This window comes from Clarias gariepinus, chromosome 10 (genome assembly GCF_024256425.1).
Source record: "Clarias gariepinus isolate MV-2021 ecotype Netherlands chromosome 10, CGAR_prim_01v2, whole genome shotgun sequence".
In the NCBI taxonomy this organism is placed as follows: domain Eukaryota; kingdom Metazoa; phylum Chordata; class Actinopteri; order Siluriformes; family Clariidae; genus Clarias; species Clarias gariepinus.
The window spans coordinates 14,515,773-14,535,139 of NC_071109.1; the positions used below are offsets into that span (position 1 = coordinate 14,515,773).

General features: G+C 37.1%; 1 protein-coding gene across 1 annotated transcript in view; it reads right to left on the minus strand.

Annotated features, from left to right (window-relative positions):
- btk (Bruton agammaglobulinemia tyrosine kinase) overlaps window positions 1-19,367 on the minus strand; it is a 47,326-nt gene that overhangs the window by 8,443 nt on the left and 19,516 nt on the right. The window contains exons 4-10 of the mRNA XM_053506245.1: window positions 18,035-18,116; window positions 17,801-17,929; window positions 17,600-17,658; window positions 17,318-17,505; window positions 17,168-17,230; window positions 16,311-16,365; window positions 10,406-10,488 (exon numbers count right to left, since the gene is read on the minus strand). Of these exons, the coding sequence (XP_053362220.1) occupies window positions 10,406-10,488; window positions 16,311-16,365; window positions 17,168-17,230; window positions 17,318-17,505; window positions 17,600-17,658; window positions 17,801-17,929; window positions 18,035-18,116 (659 nt within the window). The remainder of the gene's footprint in view (window positions 1-10,405; window positions 10,489-16,310; window positions 16,366-17,167; window positions 17,231-17,317; window positions 17,506-17,599; window positions 17,659-17,800; window positions 17,930-18,034; window positions 18,117-19,367) is intronic.

A 19,367-nucleotide genomic window follows, 5' to 3' on the forward strand; every position in this document is an offset into this window, starting at 1 on the left:
ATTTTTCTATAATATTTTTTTGGAAAGTGTACTGTAATAGAATTATTTTGAAGTATGTTTAAAGTTCAATTCCAAAATTGGCTAAAAGCGTGATGTTACTATACTTTTTATATTTTAACTGATGGTACAACTTTTTGTTGCCTTCTCCTGTGCTGTAACCTTGGCGTGGTGAGAAGGTTTGTGTGCCTCAGTGATCCTGAAAGTGATCCTGATAGTGGGGGCTTTGCTCCCAGCAGGTTCAACCAAACCGGGCACGTTTCAGGTTAGAGGACAGACAAATAAAAGCACCTGTTCATTCAGGTTGAGGGTTGAGCATGGGGCCAGCAACTCTACCTTGTAAAAGATTCTCTGCTACAGCAACCCAAACACCCAAGCACTCCATTAATAAATCAAGGCAAAAGACCATGGAAAGATCGTATGAAGCGGAATAGACAAATCCATATGAAAGCTATCCCGCGGATAAATATTCTTTCCCCAATGACAGTTATAAGGATTGGAACTTGAAATGTAAGGACTCTCTATATATATATATATATCGGGGAGAGCGCTGCTGACTCCCATGAAAATGGACAATTATAAGCTAGAAAAACTGGGGCTTAGTGAAGTACGCTTGACAACATCTGGTCAGGTAAAGCTCACATCTGGACATCTACTTCTATACTCTGGCTCACCAAATGTGGATGACATTCACAGAGTGGATGTAGTGTAAGACTTTTGCTTGACAAATCAACTAGTAGATGTTTAATGGAATGGGAACCAATCAATGAAAGGATCTTAACTGTAAGATTCCACTCCAAAATCGTGACAATTTTTCAATGCTATGCTACAACTAATATGGCAAACCAAAAGACCAAAGATGAATTCTATGACCTACTACTAAGCGTTCTGGATAAAACCCCTACCAGAGATCACCATTGTCATGGAAGATTTTAATGCTAAAGTGGGAAATGACAACAAGCATAGAGAACATGTGATGGGAAAAAAAGGCCTGGGAAACAAATGAGGATGGTGATCTATTTATTGATTTTTGTAAGCAAAACGACTTAGTTATAGGTGGCACAATCTTCCCACAATGTAAATTACATAAAATTAATTGGACATCCCCAGACCTGATCACAGAAAACCAGATTGACCATCTGACAATCTTACGTTGGTGGAAAAAGACACTACAAGATGTCAGGGCATATAGGGGTGCTGACATAGGTTCTGACCACTTTCTAGTAATAGGTAAACTAAAGATTAAAATCAGCCACATTAAAAAGACAAACAAAAATACCAGAAATTAGACACTTCAAAGCTTCAAACCGCAACACAACAGCATTAATTAATCTGGAGAATGGATCCATGGACAAGAAATGGGAATGAATTAAAACCACATTCACCATGACATCCCAAGAAAAACTGGGCACACGCAGGTACAATTTCAAAAGTTGGTTTTCCAATAACACAATTGAGAAGATCGAAACAAGAAGAACAATTAAACAGAAAGTTAACCACACAAAAAATAGAGCGCAAAAACAACTCCAACAAGAAAACAAAAGCAAAATGAAGTGCATGAAAAGATAAGAGAGAAATGATAGATAAACTAGCAATGGAGGCAAAAGAAGCAGCCAAAAACTAAAACTTGCGGAAATTGTACATCACCAAAAAGCTCTCAGGCAGAAAAATAAACATTAGCTGACCCATTAAAGAGAAAGATGGTAACATCCTCAGCAAACAATCTGACCAACTAAACAGATAGAGAGACCACTTTTGTGAACTACTCAACGGTACACCAGTAACCAACCCTCCTAACATTGAAGATGGTGTAGACATAGAAATCAACTTAGGTCCTATTACAAAAGAGGAAGTTATCCAGGCAATTAAAAAAAAGTGGAAAAGCACCAGGACCGACAACATCCCGCCTGAAGCCCTAAAGGCAATTTCTAGTGTGACTGCGGACATGATGATGCCACTATTACAGCAAATATGGAAAGAAGAAAGAGTCCCATCAGAGTGGAAGATAGGTTACATCATCAAACTGCCAAAGAAAGGAAACCTTAATGACTGCCAGAACTAGCAGGGTATACAGATTCTATAATGCCAAGTAAAATCTTTATTAGATTACTCCTAGAGAGAATTAAAGCAGCAGTTGACAGTAAAATTTTTACTAGAATTCTCCAAGAGAGAATTAAAGCAACAGTTGACACCAATTTGGGAAATGAACAAGCTGGCTTTAGAGCTGGGAGATCCTGTATTGACCAAATCACAGAAAATGGAAATGGATTGGCCACACCCTACGTCGTAGTTCTCAAAGTGTGGGGCGCGCCCCACTAGTGGGGAATACAAACATGACTGGTGAGGCAATAAACGGGAGGGAATAAGTGGAAAATAATTTAAAAAGTACCTATTCTAATTCATGTTTTTCTTAATTGACAATAAAGATCATACTCTCAAAACTAAACAATTACACGCAAAGAAACGGGTCATTAATACAAGTAAATTAAAATAACATCAGAGAAAAAAATGGAACCATAGTGCAACAATAACGGTTTAACATTGGCATGTTAATTGCAGAGGAACAATGTATAAGAAAACGTTTGGTATTATATATGTAATTTCATTAATTCCAATGTTTATTTTGATGTTTCTGTATTTAAAAAATTTATATTTTAGGTACTTTTTGATCCTTCAGGCGGTGAAAAAAAGGGAAGATCAATATCGCTGTACGCTTTTTGTTGCTGTGCGGCATTTTGCGATGATCCCTAAATCATTCGTTGTGCCGTAGAGAATAATGGTGTTTATGCTTTTAAACATGTATAATTTAAGGCGGATGTAGCTTAAAGACAATGTAGAGAGGAAATATATGTGGGTATCTTATTTGCGGGTTTATTTAAGCAGCTATTAAATTCGGAGATGCGAAAATAAAACTAACTTTACCGCGGACACAAACCGGGTCAGTAGCCTACTGTATGTAGTGAGCATAATAACGTTAATGGATACATTTGCTACATGGACCATAAAAAAGCAGGTTATTCAGCACCTGCAGCCTAATCAACCAAAAAGCCAGCCGAAAGGAAAAAATGATGAAACCCTTGCGCTTTGATTCATTGTGGGGATGGTGGGGGCAGAAGAGAGACCTGTGTGTGTTTTGTGTCTTAAACCGCTGGCAGCAGACAGCATGAGACCGAACAAAGTAGGAAGACACTTAGAGACAACATTTTGTTATCATTTTGTTGACAAGTGGGGCTTGAAAATTCGCCCACCCCCTTAAGTGGGGAATGACAGAAAATGTTTGAGAACCACTGCCCTACGTGGAGATCCACACAGCATTCCGCACCATGCCTTAGATTGGAATCCCCAGGGCAAACGCAAACAGGGAAGACCAGTCACAACATGGCGTCGCACACTCAGCTATGAGTTGAAAAAAATCCAAATGTCATGGGGAGAGGCAAAGAAGGCTGCTCAAGACAGAAGCAAATGAAGACAAATAGTCAGGGCCCTATGTTCCGCTCGAAATATAAAGAAATAACACACACACAACTTTTTGTTAGTATATTTGAAATGTACTATTAAAGTACAAAATAAAAAAAAACAATTTTGGTTTTTACTGGGGTAAACGAATCGCAATAGAGCAGTGTTTCTGTGTAGAGCAGTGTGTGGGTGTGGAGGCAAGAAGAGGAGGGGTGTGTGTGTGCGTGTGTGTGTGTGTGTGTGTGAAAACGAGAGGAGAAGGGGTGTGTGTGTGTGCCTGCGTGCGTGTGTGTGTGTGAAGGCGAGAGGGGGAGGGGTGTGTGTGAAGGCGAGAGGAGGAGGGGTGTGTGTGTGAAGGGGAATGGTGTCCAAGGACGCATGCACACACACAAAGTGCAGGGTAAAACAGAGAGAGAGAAAATAGATCTTTTAACCTCCCTAATAAGACTTGCTTTTGCCCACACGCATACACACACAAAATAAAATATGTTTTATGCGCACACACGTGGTCACAGTGTTATAGTAAACAGTACGCACGTGCACGGATGTTGATTTTACCAGTAAGAGACGCACACTAAGACCGAGCAGGGGAGATGATTACCCATAATTTCGCAACACAAGAGAGAGAAAAACCATTGGCTCAGTTGTGATCACGTGACGCTCACCGTCAAAACAAGAAGCGCATGAGTGCTACATTATACCTGGTATTCATCAATCAAGACTTGCTCGTTTTTCAAGTCAAAATTTACCAAAAATCTTTGCTCGTCTTGCAAAACACTTGCAAACCGCGTTACTCGCGATCCGAGGATCCACTGTTTTATATGGAAATTTACAGGCTTGTCACTGAACAATTTACCCTGATAAAGTACAGAGTGGCATCTGGGAGGCCTAAAATAGATGCAGGATTATTTTTTATAGTCTAAATAAAAATACTTTTCTAAATGTGGGGTATTGTCAACTTATAATATTTGTTAATTTAATGAGTTTTGGGCTTGAGCCAGCATTGTGATCCTCCTTTTTAATTCCCTACGTAGTCTCATCAGAGCTCAACCGCACACATAAGGTTTTACAGAGTGTACTGGCAAAAGTAGACTGTAGTAATGTTTACTACAAAGTAATGATTATAAATGCATCGGGGAAAAACAGTGAGGAGTCTGACCCTGACCATTTTAATAATTCATTGATAACTTAGTGATTTCTTTGGTGTCAGCTGTAGTGATGAAGTTAATCATGTTATCTCGTCATCTTCGCAGCAGTGGATGTACCTATAATCCACGTCTCATACGAGATACATAATGTAATTTTTTTTTCCCATTAGTTTATATAAAAGCAGACATTTTTTATTTTATAAGTATATATTTTTAATGTCTGTGAGGCAAGTATACACAGACTTTTGGTTTATTTTTTAATGTGCTCCAGCGACACCAATGTAGAATAGAGCACCCTGTTTACTTTCATTGTTTTACAAAATCATAATGTTTTGTTGTCATTGTGAATGCACTTAAATAAAAGAAGAGTCTTGTAAAGGCTATGTAACTTATATAGTTTTATTATATGGTTTTTGCAAATTAATCTGACAAACTTTTTCTGATGCACACCCAGAGTCTGTTTTCTCGTTATACGCTAGTGTTACACATGATAAAATCTAAAGGCTAGATATAAAGGCATTTAAAAATAAAAAAAAGCATTTACTTTGCTTAAATTCAATGAAAATAAGAAATGCCTATATTTAATTTAAATTCTAAATTGGAACTGTAATTTTAGTACTGTGTTTGAAAATTCGTTTAATGTTTCACTTGTATTTCATAAGGTTTTGCTGGCATGTACAGCGCAACGGGGGTGCTACTGGAATGTAAAAATGTCATTTGTTAAAATGTCTATATATTTATAAGAAAATTACAATGATCATAACAGTCTACTGCATTTCATTCTTATAATGACGCAAAAACACAAGCAAGGCTGAATCGACATTTGCTGAAGCAGTAGTACATCCTGACAATGTTTGAATTTTTTGGTCATTCAACTTAATTCATTTAAGTTAATAAATATAATATATTATGATATAAAAAAATTATAAAAAGTTAATAAATGTAGTTTAAACTACAAATTTAAATAACACAAAGTTAACACAAAACCCTACACAAATAGCTTTTCTACTTAAACATAGAAAAAAAATCTAAAGGCTTACTGTGTCAAAGTTTACTTTGCTTAAATTCCATCCTAATAAGATGTAATTTAATTTAAATTTTATATTTGTACTATAATTTTAGTACTGTGATTATGAATTTGTTTAATTACAATGTTTGGAGAACATATACACTACCGTTCAAAAGTTTGGGGTCACTTGCAAATTTCTTTGTTTTTGTTTAGTGATTTATTTTCTACATTCTACAACAATACTGGGAATTTCAAAACTATACAATAACATATATGGAATTAGGTAATTACGTAACAACAACAAAAACAACAGTTACAGTAGTTGTTATTTTAAGACACAGAGGTCAGCCTTTCTGTAATAGTTCTTGCAAGAACAGTATTGTCAAGTGCATTTGCAAAATCTGTCAAGCACCATACTGAGACTGGCTCTCATGAAGGCCATCCCAGAAGGGCGAGACCAAAACCTACCTCTGCCGCAGACGAGAAGTTCATTTAGAGTTATCAGCCTGAAAAATGACCAATTAACAGCACCTCAGATTAGAGGCATTATAAAGTCTTTACAGAGCATAAGTAGCAGACACATCTCACCATTAACTGTTCAAAGGAGATTAATGCATTTTTTGGACGCCTTTAGCATTCCTTTACAATGTGAAAAGAAATAAAAATCAGGAACGATCATGAAGTTAGAAAGTGACCCCAAACTTTTGAACGCTAGCATATATACAGTGGGTACGGAAAGTATCTAAAGGGTTTGAATACATAAGGCCCATGTGATATTTCAGTTTTTCTTTTTTTTTTATAAATCTGTAAAAATGTCAACAATTCTGTATTTTTCTGTCAATATGCGGTGCTGTGTGTACATTAATGAGGAAAAAAATTAACTTAAATGATTTTAGCAAATAGCTGCAATATAACAAAGAGTGAAAAATTTAAGGGGGTCTGAATACTTTCCATACCCACTGTATACTATATAACTTGATTTTATCTGCTACTATATGCAGCTCTAAAGGAACTGTGGCTCATTAATCCTTGAGAAAATGTGGGCCAGGCAGCATCAGTCTATAGTTATATAGCGCCACACAGCGGTAAAGCCAGCAAACGCACAAACCCAAATGCTGTTGCCGTGAGACGTGGCAGTAAAACCATTATTCTGGTTGAGTACTATATGTACATGATCAGCCTTTTATATTACCTGGGGAACTTGATTATGTGTACATGTATCAGGGCCTTGTTGATTATATTTTTGTTCAACTGGATAATTAAAACTTTTAAACTTCACCTTGTTTAAGGTTCACCTTCACCTTGTTTAAGGTTCACCTTCAAACTGTTTAAGGTTCACCTTCATGATTGGATAGCATTTGATATGAATTAAACATTCAACTAATCATAGAAGAATTTGAATTTGAATTTAAATTCTCTATAGGCTTCCTCTGGACAACATAATTCATAAACATGGTATTATTTTCTATTGTTACGCTAAGGACACACTGTAAAGCCAGGTAAAAGAGACAGAAAGACTGGTACTAGGTCCATTAGAAGTAAGCTTTCTGATCATTCTTTGGATGGTCTTTTTTTTTAATCATGTGCAGCAGTTTAAGACTTTGGTGTGAAATTTAATTTCAGGTTTTCATTTGAAGTTCATATAGATATTATTATTATTATTATTATTATTATTATTAGCATAGCTTTCTTTCATCTAAAAAATATTGCCAAGATAAGAAACTGATAATGTCACTACAGAAAAACTAGTTCATGCATTTGTTACCTCTAGGTTGGACTAGTATTGTTGGTTTATACTAGTGTTTTATACTAGTATACAAGGTGCATAAACAAACTCTGTTAGTCCAGAATACAGTAGCCATAGTCCATACTAAAAGCTTATTTATCCATACTGCATTCGCTCCGTGGAAAATTTCAAAATAAATGGTCTTATGCTACAGTACCTGGAGCCTACTTCAGTCAATGATGGCAGGCTGCTTGTGGGTAACTCATATATAATGAAAAGTACAACAGAGCAGATCCTTTTTTCTCCCTAACTTATAGAATAGCCTTCCTGTTTAAGTCCAGAGTGAAAAATATTTATTTAGCTAAATAAAGATGCATATCCAAGGACTCATTGACATAGAGTTTTATGGTGATCTACTATGTTTGGATGCTGTCTTCCCCTACCTACATTGACCACTCAGGTTTGTTAAGGGGGAATTGACTGTTTTCCTTATTTTCCAGAAAGCCCTCATGTCTGTTACCTTCTGGCTTTCGGTTTCAGTTGCCATAGTTTACCTTAGATTTAGTTTAGACACAATATACAGGTGCATGTCAATAAATTAGAATATCATCAAAAAGTTGATTTATTTCAGTAATTAAACTCAAAAAGTGAAACTTATATTATATTTCCATTACACACAGACTGTTATATTTCAAGTGTTTATTTCTTAATTTTTTTATGATTATGAATTATAGCTAATGAAAACCCATAATTCAGAATCTCAGAAAAATAGAATATTTTCTTAAGACCAATTAAAAAAAGGTTCAGAAATGAACATGTAACGCACTCAATATTTAGTTGGGGCTCCGTTTGCATAAATTACTGCAGTAATGCAGCATGGCATGGAGTCGATCAGTCTGTGACACTGCTGAGGTGTTCAAAGCCCAGTTTGCTCTGACAGCGGCCTTCAGCTCTTCGGCGTTGTTGGGTCTAATGTCTCGCATTTTCCTCTTCATAATACTCCATAGAGATTCTCTATGGGGTTTATGTCGAGTGAGTTTGCTGGCCAATTAAGCACAGGATACCGTGGTCCTTAAACCCAGTATTAGTACTTTTGGAACTGTGGACACGTGCTAAATCCTGCTGGAAAATGAAATTAAAATCTTTATAAAGCTAGTCATCAGAAGGAAGCATGAAGTGCTTTAAAATTTCCTGGTCGACAGCTGTGCTGACCTTGGAGTTGATTAAACACAGTGGACCAACACAAGCAGATGACATGGCCAAATCACCGCTGACAGTGCAAATTTTACACTGGACCTCAAGCGCTATGGGATCTGTGACTCTACTCTCTTTCTCCAGACTCTGGGACCTTGACTTCGAAATGAATTGTAAAATTTACTTAAAGACGATTTTGACGTCTCTGGTTCAAAAGTGACTTGACACAATGCGGCAGTTGTAGCCCATGTCCTGGATACATCTGTGCATGGTCGCTTTTGGAGCACTGACTCTAGCTGCAGTCCACTCTTTGTAAATCTTCCCCAAATTCTTGAAAAGACTTCATTTCACAATTAAGCCTGAGGTTATCCCTGTTGCTTGTAAGCCTTTTTCTACTACATTTTCCCCTTCCATTCAACTTTTCATTAATGTACTTGGATACAGCACTCAGTGAACAGTAGCCTTCTAAACCGGACTTAGAGACCATTTAAAAACTCAGGAAACCTTTTCAGGTGTCTTGAGATAATTCCTTGACTATATTGTAATGCCGTGAGTCTCTAATATTGAACTTTTTCACAATATTCTAATTATAGCTCTAAGCCATACTCATCAGAAATAAAAGACATTTTTTATTATATTTTAATTTTTTAAGATGTACCTTTACATTATTTAACTGTTGGTACGTAACTGTATTCTCTCTCTCTCTCTCTCTCTCGCTCTCTCTCTCTCTATTGAACTACAAGTTTCCCCATCTGAATTACCAGTGATAGAGAGAGAGAGAGAGAGAGAGAGAGAGAGAGAGAATATAGTTAGGTACTGTAATAAAAAATTTCCTTTTGGACCTGGCTGACACACCCCAGTGCTCCACCTCTGGTTTGAGCAGTGAGCCAGAGACCTCTCATTGCATAGAGGTCTCTGGCCCACTGCTGAGGATGGCTCTGTATGGTCTGCTCAGCATTTACGTATGAGGTGACTGACAACCAGTTCACTTGATACCCATGAAGATTTTTTTGGACTTTCTTTTAAGGCTTATGAATGCAGTTACTCAATAGTTTAGGACTGAATTTTCTATAAAGAGTTTTGTTGAATTCTTAATGAATACTTAAAACAACCTGAATATTGAATGCTGTGTACTTACTGTGTATAATGTCTATAACTGACTTTGAGTGCAATAAACATTTGTGATTAAATTCCTTGTGTGTGTCAACATACTTGGCAAATATAACCTGATTCTGTTATAATGAACTTTTTCTTTACATATTTCTAATTAATTTCATTTTTTATTTTGTATTTAAATTCAATAAGCTGGTTTGCAACAATGATCACGGTTAAAAGTGCTATACAAATCTAATTAAATTGAACATCAGATGGTGGATTTTGCACTGGTTTACTGATGTGTATTCAGGCTGGGGTGGTAGATGTTACTGTTTGAGAATTTTTATTATTGGCTTGGACCAAAAAGCTTTGAAATATTTCAAATAAATATTAATAGCAATTAAACTGATGTTTCTGAAATAAACAGAGGTGTGAAACAGAACTGCCCTTTGAATTTAGCATTTTATATTATCACAATGGGTCTTCTTTCACTCACACACACAGATAAAAAACATCAGATTCCATGCAATTCTAAAAAATATAGATATAGCTGGTCTCTTCACCTAAATAATGCATATTAGATGTTTCAAAATTATATTTGCAAGTTTGTGTAGGGCAAGTAAAATGTGGCCTCTGGTGTAAGGGCACTTGACAATTTGGCCCCTTATTCTTTAACCTTATAAGTTCTTTCTTAGAAAAGTTACCCTGGTCCCATGTTGGTATATATTTGTGCAAATTCCACAATTTTCCTACTTTTCATAATGTGAATATCATGCTTACCCAATACCCTTGGTGAAAACAGAGACAGTATATTTTCCAGTGTATCTTCCCGAGTCTCGTACCAGAAACCCACCATCTTTATTCTGTATGTAAAAGAACATTAGAACAGCTTCAGTAAACTGTGTAACAAGAGCATGATTTTAGATTAAAAGTTCTTTTTCACCCATCCTAACCACCAAAAGACCCATCCATCCAAAAGAACCAACAAAAATGTTTTGCATATGTTGTTGTGCACATGAGTGTGTGATGATTCTTATCTGCATGTGATTGTTTCCAGGTATATAGTGATTCATTAAGCCAATGAGAAAGAAAGATGGAAACAGAGCAGTACCCATTCCACAAGCACCTGCACACAAGTTGGTTGGTTGTTTTGATGAGGTGAAAGTCACTAAATATACATTCACCTTATACATTGTTCGACTGTGACCATACCTAACTGCCATCTCTTTTGCTCTCTCCTCTTTTGCTCTCTCCTGTCTCTCTTCCACTCTCCCCTTTTTCCTCTACCCATCTCTGTCGAGCTATACATGTCGCTTCTGAGCTGCCAGTGATCCAGACCTCCTCTGCCCTCTGGACCTGTCTAACTTATCCTGGAGTCCTGCTTCTGGTTGGAGATCACATCATATGGATGCCCCGTGTGGTCTGCCTGGGATGCGTGTGGATGGTAACTGAGGATGGATCCACTTTTCCATGAAGGTGGTCCTGTCCTCGACTGAGGCAGACAGTTGTTTTCTGAGGACCTGTGACTTTAGTCGCTCAATAGTTCAGGACTGAAATTTCTTACAGTCTATCTGAGCCTCCAGGAACAAACTTAATCTTACACATCTCCTCTTATACTGAACTTCCAGTCTCGCATAATATTATGCACATCAATCCCTGCTATCTGTTTTCACCCAGATGAGGATGGACCTTCTAATCTCACATAATATTATGCACATCAATCCCTGCTATCTGTTTTCACCCAGATGAGAATGGGTTCCTGGTCTGGTTCCTCTCAAGGTTTCTTCCTATTACCATCTCAATAGTCCATAATGACTTCTTTGTCAGTGTAAAGCCAAAAAATGGATGCTTTTGTAAAGTTTTTCAAACTTGCCTCCACTGCCTGAGGAAGTAGGCTTTTTTATATTGGAAGAAGCCCAGGTTGATAGCCAGCCACTGCCACCACACATGCAACTGGAGTCCCAAAGTATCAAATGAACAGTACTGCAATGGCTTGGCCGAATGATAGTACTGACAACATTTCAGCTCCCTATCACTCCTATTTGTATCCACACAGCAACTCAAAAATTTCAGTTTAGCAGTGGATTTTGGTGGAGGAGTGAAATAATGATGGGCTCTGCTGCCTGGTGGCACTGGAACAGTTCTCTGCCTGGAAGTAGAGTCCCAGTGCAACCAACTGATATTAATAACAGAACCGGGTGGCATCTAAAGTAACTTCTTTCTCTCTCTCTCTCTCTCTCTCTCTCTCCCTCTCTCTCTCTCTGTGTTTTGCTTTATGTTTAAGCTCTACTGGAATGAGGTACTAAATCAGTGCAGGGCATTGGGTAATTCATGACTGGTGAATCACCTTTGACCAACTGAGAGCAACTGATGATCAGTAAATTCAACAGTAAGTTGTTCTTTTACATTCTGTTTTACAAGAATCTTTACAATCCAGTGTCATTTAACTTCTAGGATAAGACACTAAACTGTCTTATGGCCAGTTTCCATTGGCGGAGCATTTATGCCGGTTGTGTTCAGATTTTTTTTTTTTTTGTCAAGTAAATTTTACTGAGAGACAAAGATTAGAAGATGGATTAACAAGCTTACAAAATTTAAATCTTTTTTTCCCCGTACAAATACAAATACATTTGAAACTAAAGGAAAACATAATAATTAAATTAAATTAAATTACAACAACAACAAAAAGAAAGTGCCATAATAATAAGTTCTGGGTCTAGCTGTTTTTGCTCTCTAAACATTTCTGAAAGACATCAGAAATTCTGTTCCAATAACTCTATATCTTGGAGCACAAAAAAAAAAAAAAAACTATGGGACAAATCAGCATGTACTAAATTACATTTGTCACAGAGAGGTGAGATGTTCTATGCAGTTTCTTTTTTGAACAATGCAGTCTGGAATAATTTTAAAATGAATAAGACAGTGATCCTTTAAATTCTCCTGCCATGTTTCATCAGAAATTTTCACTCCTAGTTCTTTCTCCCACTCTTTCTTAAGAAATCTAGTAGAAGGAGAATCAAAGAATTGTAGGAGATCATAAATTATTAATGCCTTTTTACTTACTAGCGATCAAGACACTTATCAATTATAGAGGGTGATATATAATAAAGCTGTATGAGCATGTACATAATTTCTAAGAGATCTAAAGGTGTACAGCATTTTTAGTGGAAGATACACTGTAATACCTGGAAAGCAGACCTCTTTAACAACATCTCAGAACAAAGTGGTGCAAAAGTGTTATTTGCATTAAGGCTAAAAATGACAATCCCACCTGTATGAAACTTGGTACTGTAACAAGAATTTGCATCAGGAGATATTGTGCTCACTTTACTACACACATCACACTCTTAATTGCCTGCACAGTGAGCCTACAATGGGAAATAGAGAAATCAACTATGAAGTTGGGTCAAAGGCTAGAGGTGATTCAATTCAGATATATTACTTTAATCTTCTGGTGAGAGGTAGTTCCTTTAGCTCTGGCAACTGTGGCTCCTGAGAGGTTGGAGCTAAGTGAAAGATATGGAACAATTTATCATGGTTCATTGTGGGAACCTCTTCCCATACCAAAAAGCAAAGATTGTCATGTTGTAAGGGGAATGTTTTTTTTCCGGAACCTTGGAAATAAATCACATAATGACGTCTCAAGGTGTTGCGATATGCAGCTGCCCCTACTTTTTGCGCAAAAAAGTGGTTTGGAATGAACTGAGCATGGGGGTAGTTTAGAAGGCTGTCAACTCAGTGTGGATTTTAAAAATGTCAACACAGTTTCTAAATTTGATGAACTAAAGATATGGGAAAAAAAAAGACCCTTTCCACTGTTGTTAAATCAACAGACAATGATTTTTTTTTATACTTGGTTTGTCTGCAGTGAGGCAGAGAGACAGAAATTGAAAGAGCATTCCCTATAGCATCTACTTGCATGTAACGTGTTTTATCTCAAACTTTAATGACACAAAAAAAATATTGAAGGGAATCTTATGTCAATAATAAATAAAACTGTGTAAACTGTGAGAAAAATTTTCCAGTCCTCTCTTTGAATTTCACAGTTTGAATGTATGTCACTTTTAATTACATACATACACCAGGGCTCTACAGTTCTGTGTGCAGTGAATACCTGTTTATCACTTTAGCTTGTTTTCTCTAACTGCTAATGCCATCCGGTAAACATATCAGTTTATGTCATAACAGCCTACATTGACCAGCTAGCACTGATATTCATTAAGCTATTCAACTTCTCCCTCCCAATATCAGTAACCTCCATGTGACCTCAGTGGTGATTTACAGTAAGTGCTTTAAAAGCCAGGTTAGAGACTTCATCATCTGTAAGCTACATGATACACTGCACCCACTATAGTACATGTAACATCTAAAATATTCAACCAAGTATTAAATTTTCAATTCAATTCAATTTTATTTGTATAGCGCTTTTAACAATTGCCATTGTCCCAAAGCAGCTCTACACAATCAAAAGAATTATGCCATTATACACCTCCTACATATAACACTAAGCCACCTGGACACCATGCAAGTAAATTATATAAAATTATGCTAGTGGACCAAGGCCAAAAATATATTAGCCATCCCATCAATTGACTTGTCTTTCGGTTAAGGTCAGGGAGGGACTTTTGCTCCCTCAAGGCCAACACAAAATAAGGAGTACTGTAGCTTCTTCCCACATGCCATTCAACCTTGACCATTGGCAACTTAAACTGATCATTCTGTCAAACCTCAAACACCTCACACACTCTTGATATTACACATTTTTTCCAGAAATATACACATATTTATCCATTACACATGCTGGGATTTTACCCAAAACTACATTGTTGATGCATACCTTTCTACCCGATGAATTCGCACTGCTTTTATTCCTTTATTTTACACAAATGAAAAAGATAGACATGTACACATGTACAGATTACAACAATCATAATTGCTAATGCAACCCACCCTTCTCCATCATTCTAGAATGTATATATTTTGTGAAGTCATTCTGTTGTAGACTTTCTTTGGTGTTTTGAGTCATTGCCCTGTTGCAACTTCTATAGAGTTTCAGCTGGTGTACAGACATTCTCACATTATGCTAAATGCGTAGGATAAAGCGTATCCTTTTGATTCGTTTGCCAATTCATATTGCCAAGCATATTGCCTCAATGACTTAAAGCTGGCCAGTCAATAATGCAGCAAAGTAGGCCCAAATCATGATGTTTCTTCCATTGTACTTTTATGGTTAGGATGATGTTTTCATGATGATATGCCATGCCCTTTTTACGACCAGATGTAGTGTTGTGTGTTCTTTCCAAAGAGTTCAATGTTAGCTTTATTAGTGCACAAACCATTTTGCCAATACCACTGTGGAGTGTCATTGTGCTCTTTTGCAAACTTCAGGAAGGCAGCAATGTTGTTTTTAGTAAGCTGCGACTTCCTTTGACTTCCTTTCCTAGTTGTTCGATGTTTTACATACTGTAGGCTCATAAACACAAAAATTAGCCAATCCGATGATGCCTCTAAATCTTTGGCTGTCACTCTGGCTTTTTTCTTTACCTCATTGATGAGTCTTGATTGTGCTATTCGGGTGGTTTTATACTGGTCACCCACTTTTTCGGTAGAGTAATAACAGTGTCTCCATTTGCCTAATTGTAGACTGGTGAATTTCTTTGAAATCACTTTGTTACCCTTTACAGCTTTATGTAAATAAAAAATTATTGATCATAGATTCTCGATAGCTCATTTTTGTGAGCCATGACTAACTTTACTGTATTCTTCTTGTGCGGAGCAAACTCAAAAAGTTCGAATGTTTTTCAATCAGTCAAAGTAGCTCTCGTCCACAACTCCAAACTCGTTTTCATAACAATATTCCAGTATGAGAAGCCAAACACATCAAAAGTGGGATGAAAGCGCAGCACCGGATTGAGCCGCCCTGGGCTGGCTAAATATCTGCGTGGCCCAGTGGACAGCGCAGCGCGACAATCTGGATAGTGCAGAGATGATCTGGTTTATTTGCACAGACCAGTTTCAGTCGCGCAGCCGCGGACTAGAGCAGCGTCCGAATCACAACCCTGCGCAACCCACTCGGCAGAAATAGACCACGTCCACCATCAGTTTATATTTTACTCTTCTTGGATGCGTACGTACTAACCAGGCATGGCAAGGCGCCATACAATATTAAACATTCCTGACATTTTAAATAAATTGCCGTCGGACACTGCAGTTTCCATAAAGGAAGGGTCTATTTCTATCTGAGTCGCGCAGTGGGTGACGCAGGTTTGTGATTCGAGCAGCGCTGCTCAAATTGGTCCATGCTGCGCGATCCACCAGGCTGCACAAATAAACCAGAACATCCCTGTGCTATCCCGATTGTCGCGTTGCACTGTCCATTGGGCTTCTCTGATATTTGGACCGCCCAGGGTGGCTTAATCGGGTGCCGTGGTTTCGTCCCACTTTAGATGTGTTTGGCTTCCCATACGCCAGGTATATTTAACACCTGACTCCAATTAACTTTTTTGAGGTCAACACAAGGATGCACATACTTTTTCCACTAGCACTGAGGTTTTTATGTTTGTACTCAATAAAGACAGGCACGTTTTACAGGTAGTCCCCGACTTAGGAACATTTGAGTTATGAATTTCCACAGATATGAAGCATAAATAAGATAGCAAATTCTATATTTCTGGCCCATACTCACCTCAATCTTAAGTAAATTTTCAGCTTGACTGCGGTTCATGTTTTTGCAATACCATCTATATAAAAAAAGTAATATACATATAAGTTGTGGCACTGTTTGCCATTCATCAATAATCTCTCGTATTTAAAGCATATAAAATGAGTGAACACAAAAAAACTTCGGCATGTACTAAACAGTAATTTGCCCCTTACAATTTTTTTTTTGTCACACTTGGCTTGATGGAAATTAACAAATTTTAATACTACACAAATATTTACATTTTGTAAATACAAAATGTAGTTTTTTAATATTGATTTCATGTATTAAGGGAAAAGTGCAAGAATAATCCATGCCCCCAACCCACGCCCCAAAAAATCTACAAAGCAGCAAAGTACTGTAATTGGCATGTATTAGACTGGAAAAAGTTACAAAGTCTTCGGACTCCAGCGAACCATTATCTACAAATGAAGAAAAGTTTGAACAGTGATGAGTCTATCCAGAAGTGACCGGCCTACCAAAAACAGCACAACGACAACTCTTATAAAAATATACCCTGAACAACATCTTAAGAACTGAAGGCCTCACTTGCCTCAGTTATAGTCAGTGTTCTTGATTCAACAATTCCAAGGCGAAAGCCAGTACTGTTTTCCCGCAATAAATGAGAGCATCACTTAAAACATTATATGTACATTATATTTTCTCATTTTATCCTTGTGTAATATTAAAATTAGTTTGATGATCTGATTTATTTAAGTGTGGCAAATGTCCCAAAAAATCAGAAAGGGACAAATACTGTTTTCCAGCACTGTACTGTATGCATTTTTATTAATGCTTACAAAGCCAGAGGTTTCAGTGAATATTAGAAGAAGAGTACTCACTCAAACTTCTCCAATCCATTTAAGGCCCTAATGACATAGTTACTTGGTATATGTCCCTCTTTCCTGCAAAATACATTGGGAAAAATTAATTAACACAACCAGTGGTATTAAATTCTTTGTATTTTTTATATTTTGTCTTTCCAGCCTTACCCATGTTTATCTCGGGCTCTAAACCAGTTGGCATCACATATCTGCAAAATTGTGTATTCATCATCCTTCTTCAACTCCAGGTCTTGTGGTGCCATGGGAGTATACTCATATTCAGCAATGACCGTCATACCCACTTGGAAGCCATGCTGCTTTAAAGGCTCTTGAGGCAAAGAAGGAGAGGGCTTTTCCTGAGGAAATTGGGTAAGCAGACATCTCAGATCAAGAGATATAAGAATAAAATATCAGATAATTTACATGGTGACAGTATGATAACTAGCTTACCTCTTCAGGTGTAGGTGGGAGAGGCTTTCTAGATTTACGTCGTGACCCTAGAGAAAATCCTAGGAAATTGTTCATTAAAACAGAATTTTACAGTTATTTCATACAGATATATTAATACTTTATTTTAATAGATATTTTTGGAGCGTTGTTAGGAAATGCCATTAGTGGTTAAATTGGTCTCTCTCTTTTTTCCTTACAGACCTCCATTTCTCATTTCCAGCACCTTACAGCCCACAGCCTGCTTGACTTCTTGCTGGCAACATTTCCACACTCCGTCCTCCCAAAAACAGGGGTGGTATTTTTGCATTAGGTCTTTGTTGAATCGCACCACTTAAAAAGATAATACATGGCATTAAAATATTGTCTTCTCATAATAAATTAACACATCTGCAAAGGCTTGATTTTTTTTATACCACATATGAAGAAGTAACTGACCATGCTTAAGTTTATGTATCCATTGCTTTCGTATGTCATCTGTTCTGGCAAATATGTAGAGTGGTCCCTCATCATAGACTATCTGTGATAAAAAGAAAACATTTTATTAGATTTATGAGTAAAGAACCTAAAGTTCATATTGTTTGTACATAAATGTTTAAAAAACATTGTAATTGTTTAATGCACTTTTTTATGTCAAGTGTTTCTCAAAGTCCAGAATTTATGTATGCTTCCTACTATCTATAATATCATTGTTTCATACATTGGAGGACCTGAAACTTCTGTCTGACTTCCAGCCAGATGTGTCCAGTATCATGCAAAAATGGCTGTACAGAATTTAGTGAAACTTTAGAAGTACTTGGGCATTTTCCTACACTCTAAAAAACGCTGGGTTGTTTTTTCTACCCAAAGGCTGGGTTGCCTCTGTTGGGTCATTTTTCTGGGTTATTTACAAAGAGTTGGGTAGTTTTTGTGTAACCCAGCTGCTGGGTTGAAGTTTGATTGGCCCCTCCACCAAAGTTCACCGGTGGATTCAGCGGCTGTCAGTCAGAGTTTATTACTGTTACCGTGTTAAGGTTACACTCAAACTTTCAGGCTGGTCTGAGGTAAGATAATTTAGCTGACAATAGCTGCTATAGTTAGCCAAAGAACCCCACCTGTGTATGAAGGAAACGGATAAGATGTCTGAGCTTTTTATCTTTCTCTGTAGAATGTTTGCAGGGTAACGAAACTGTAACTGTAGTATTAGCATGACGCTAGCATTTAGTTAACATTAGAACTTTATTAATCTCACTGTTTGAGACAATAAAATGCTGGAGTGTTACAAAACACTGACCCTCTCACAAATATACACACCTGCTAACACTCCCGTTTTTCACTAGCTAGTAATTTACTCCGCGGTCAAAAGTTGCCGTGTTTCTCCAGAGTTATAACAATATTTTACACCTTTCCCCCTTTGGCAAGTAGTATGCAAATATGACTGCTGTTTGTAAGCTAACCAGGTAGCCCTCTTTAACCAAAGTTGCTTGTGACTCAGACTAAATTAACTATCAGTCAGCTGTACAGATAACTACTAGATGGAAGTATTAATATTTAGGTGACTGTAATGTGCCAGTATGACACCAGCTATGACAATGCATCTCCTCTGTAATTAGTTTAAAATCAACACATACCACGGGATCAACTAGTCTGACTAAAAAATAAATAGATATGAGCTTTATTCCAAGAGCCATGCTTATTTTGCTTATTTTATTTTTGGTAGTAGCTGTCTCCATGTTTTTGTTTCATGTTACCTGTACCCTAGCTTTGTAAATTTTTTATTTAGTATAAATCC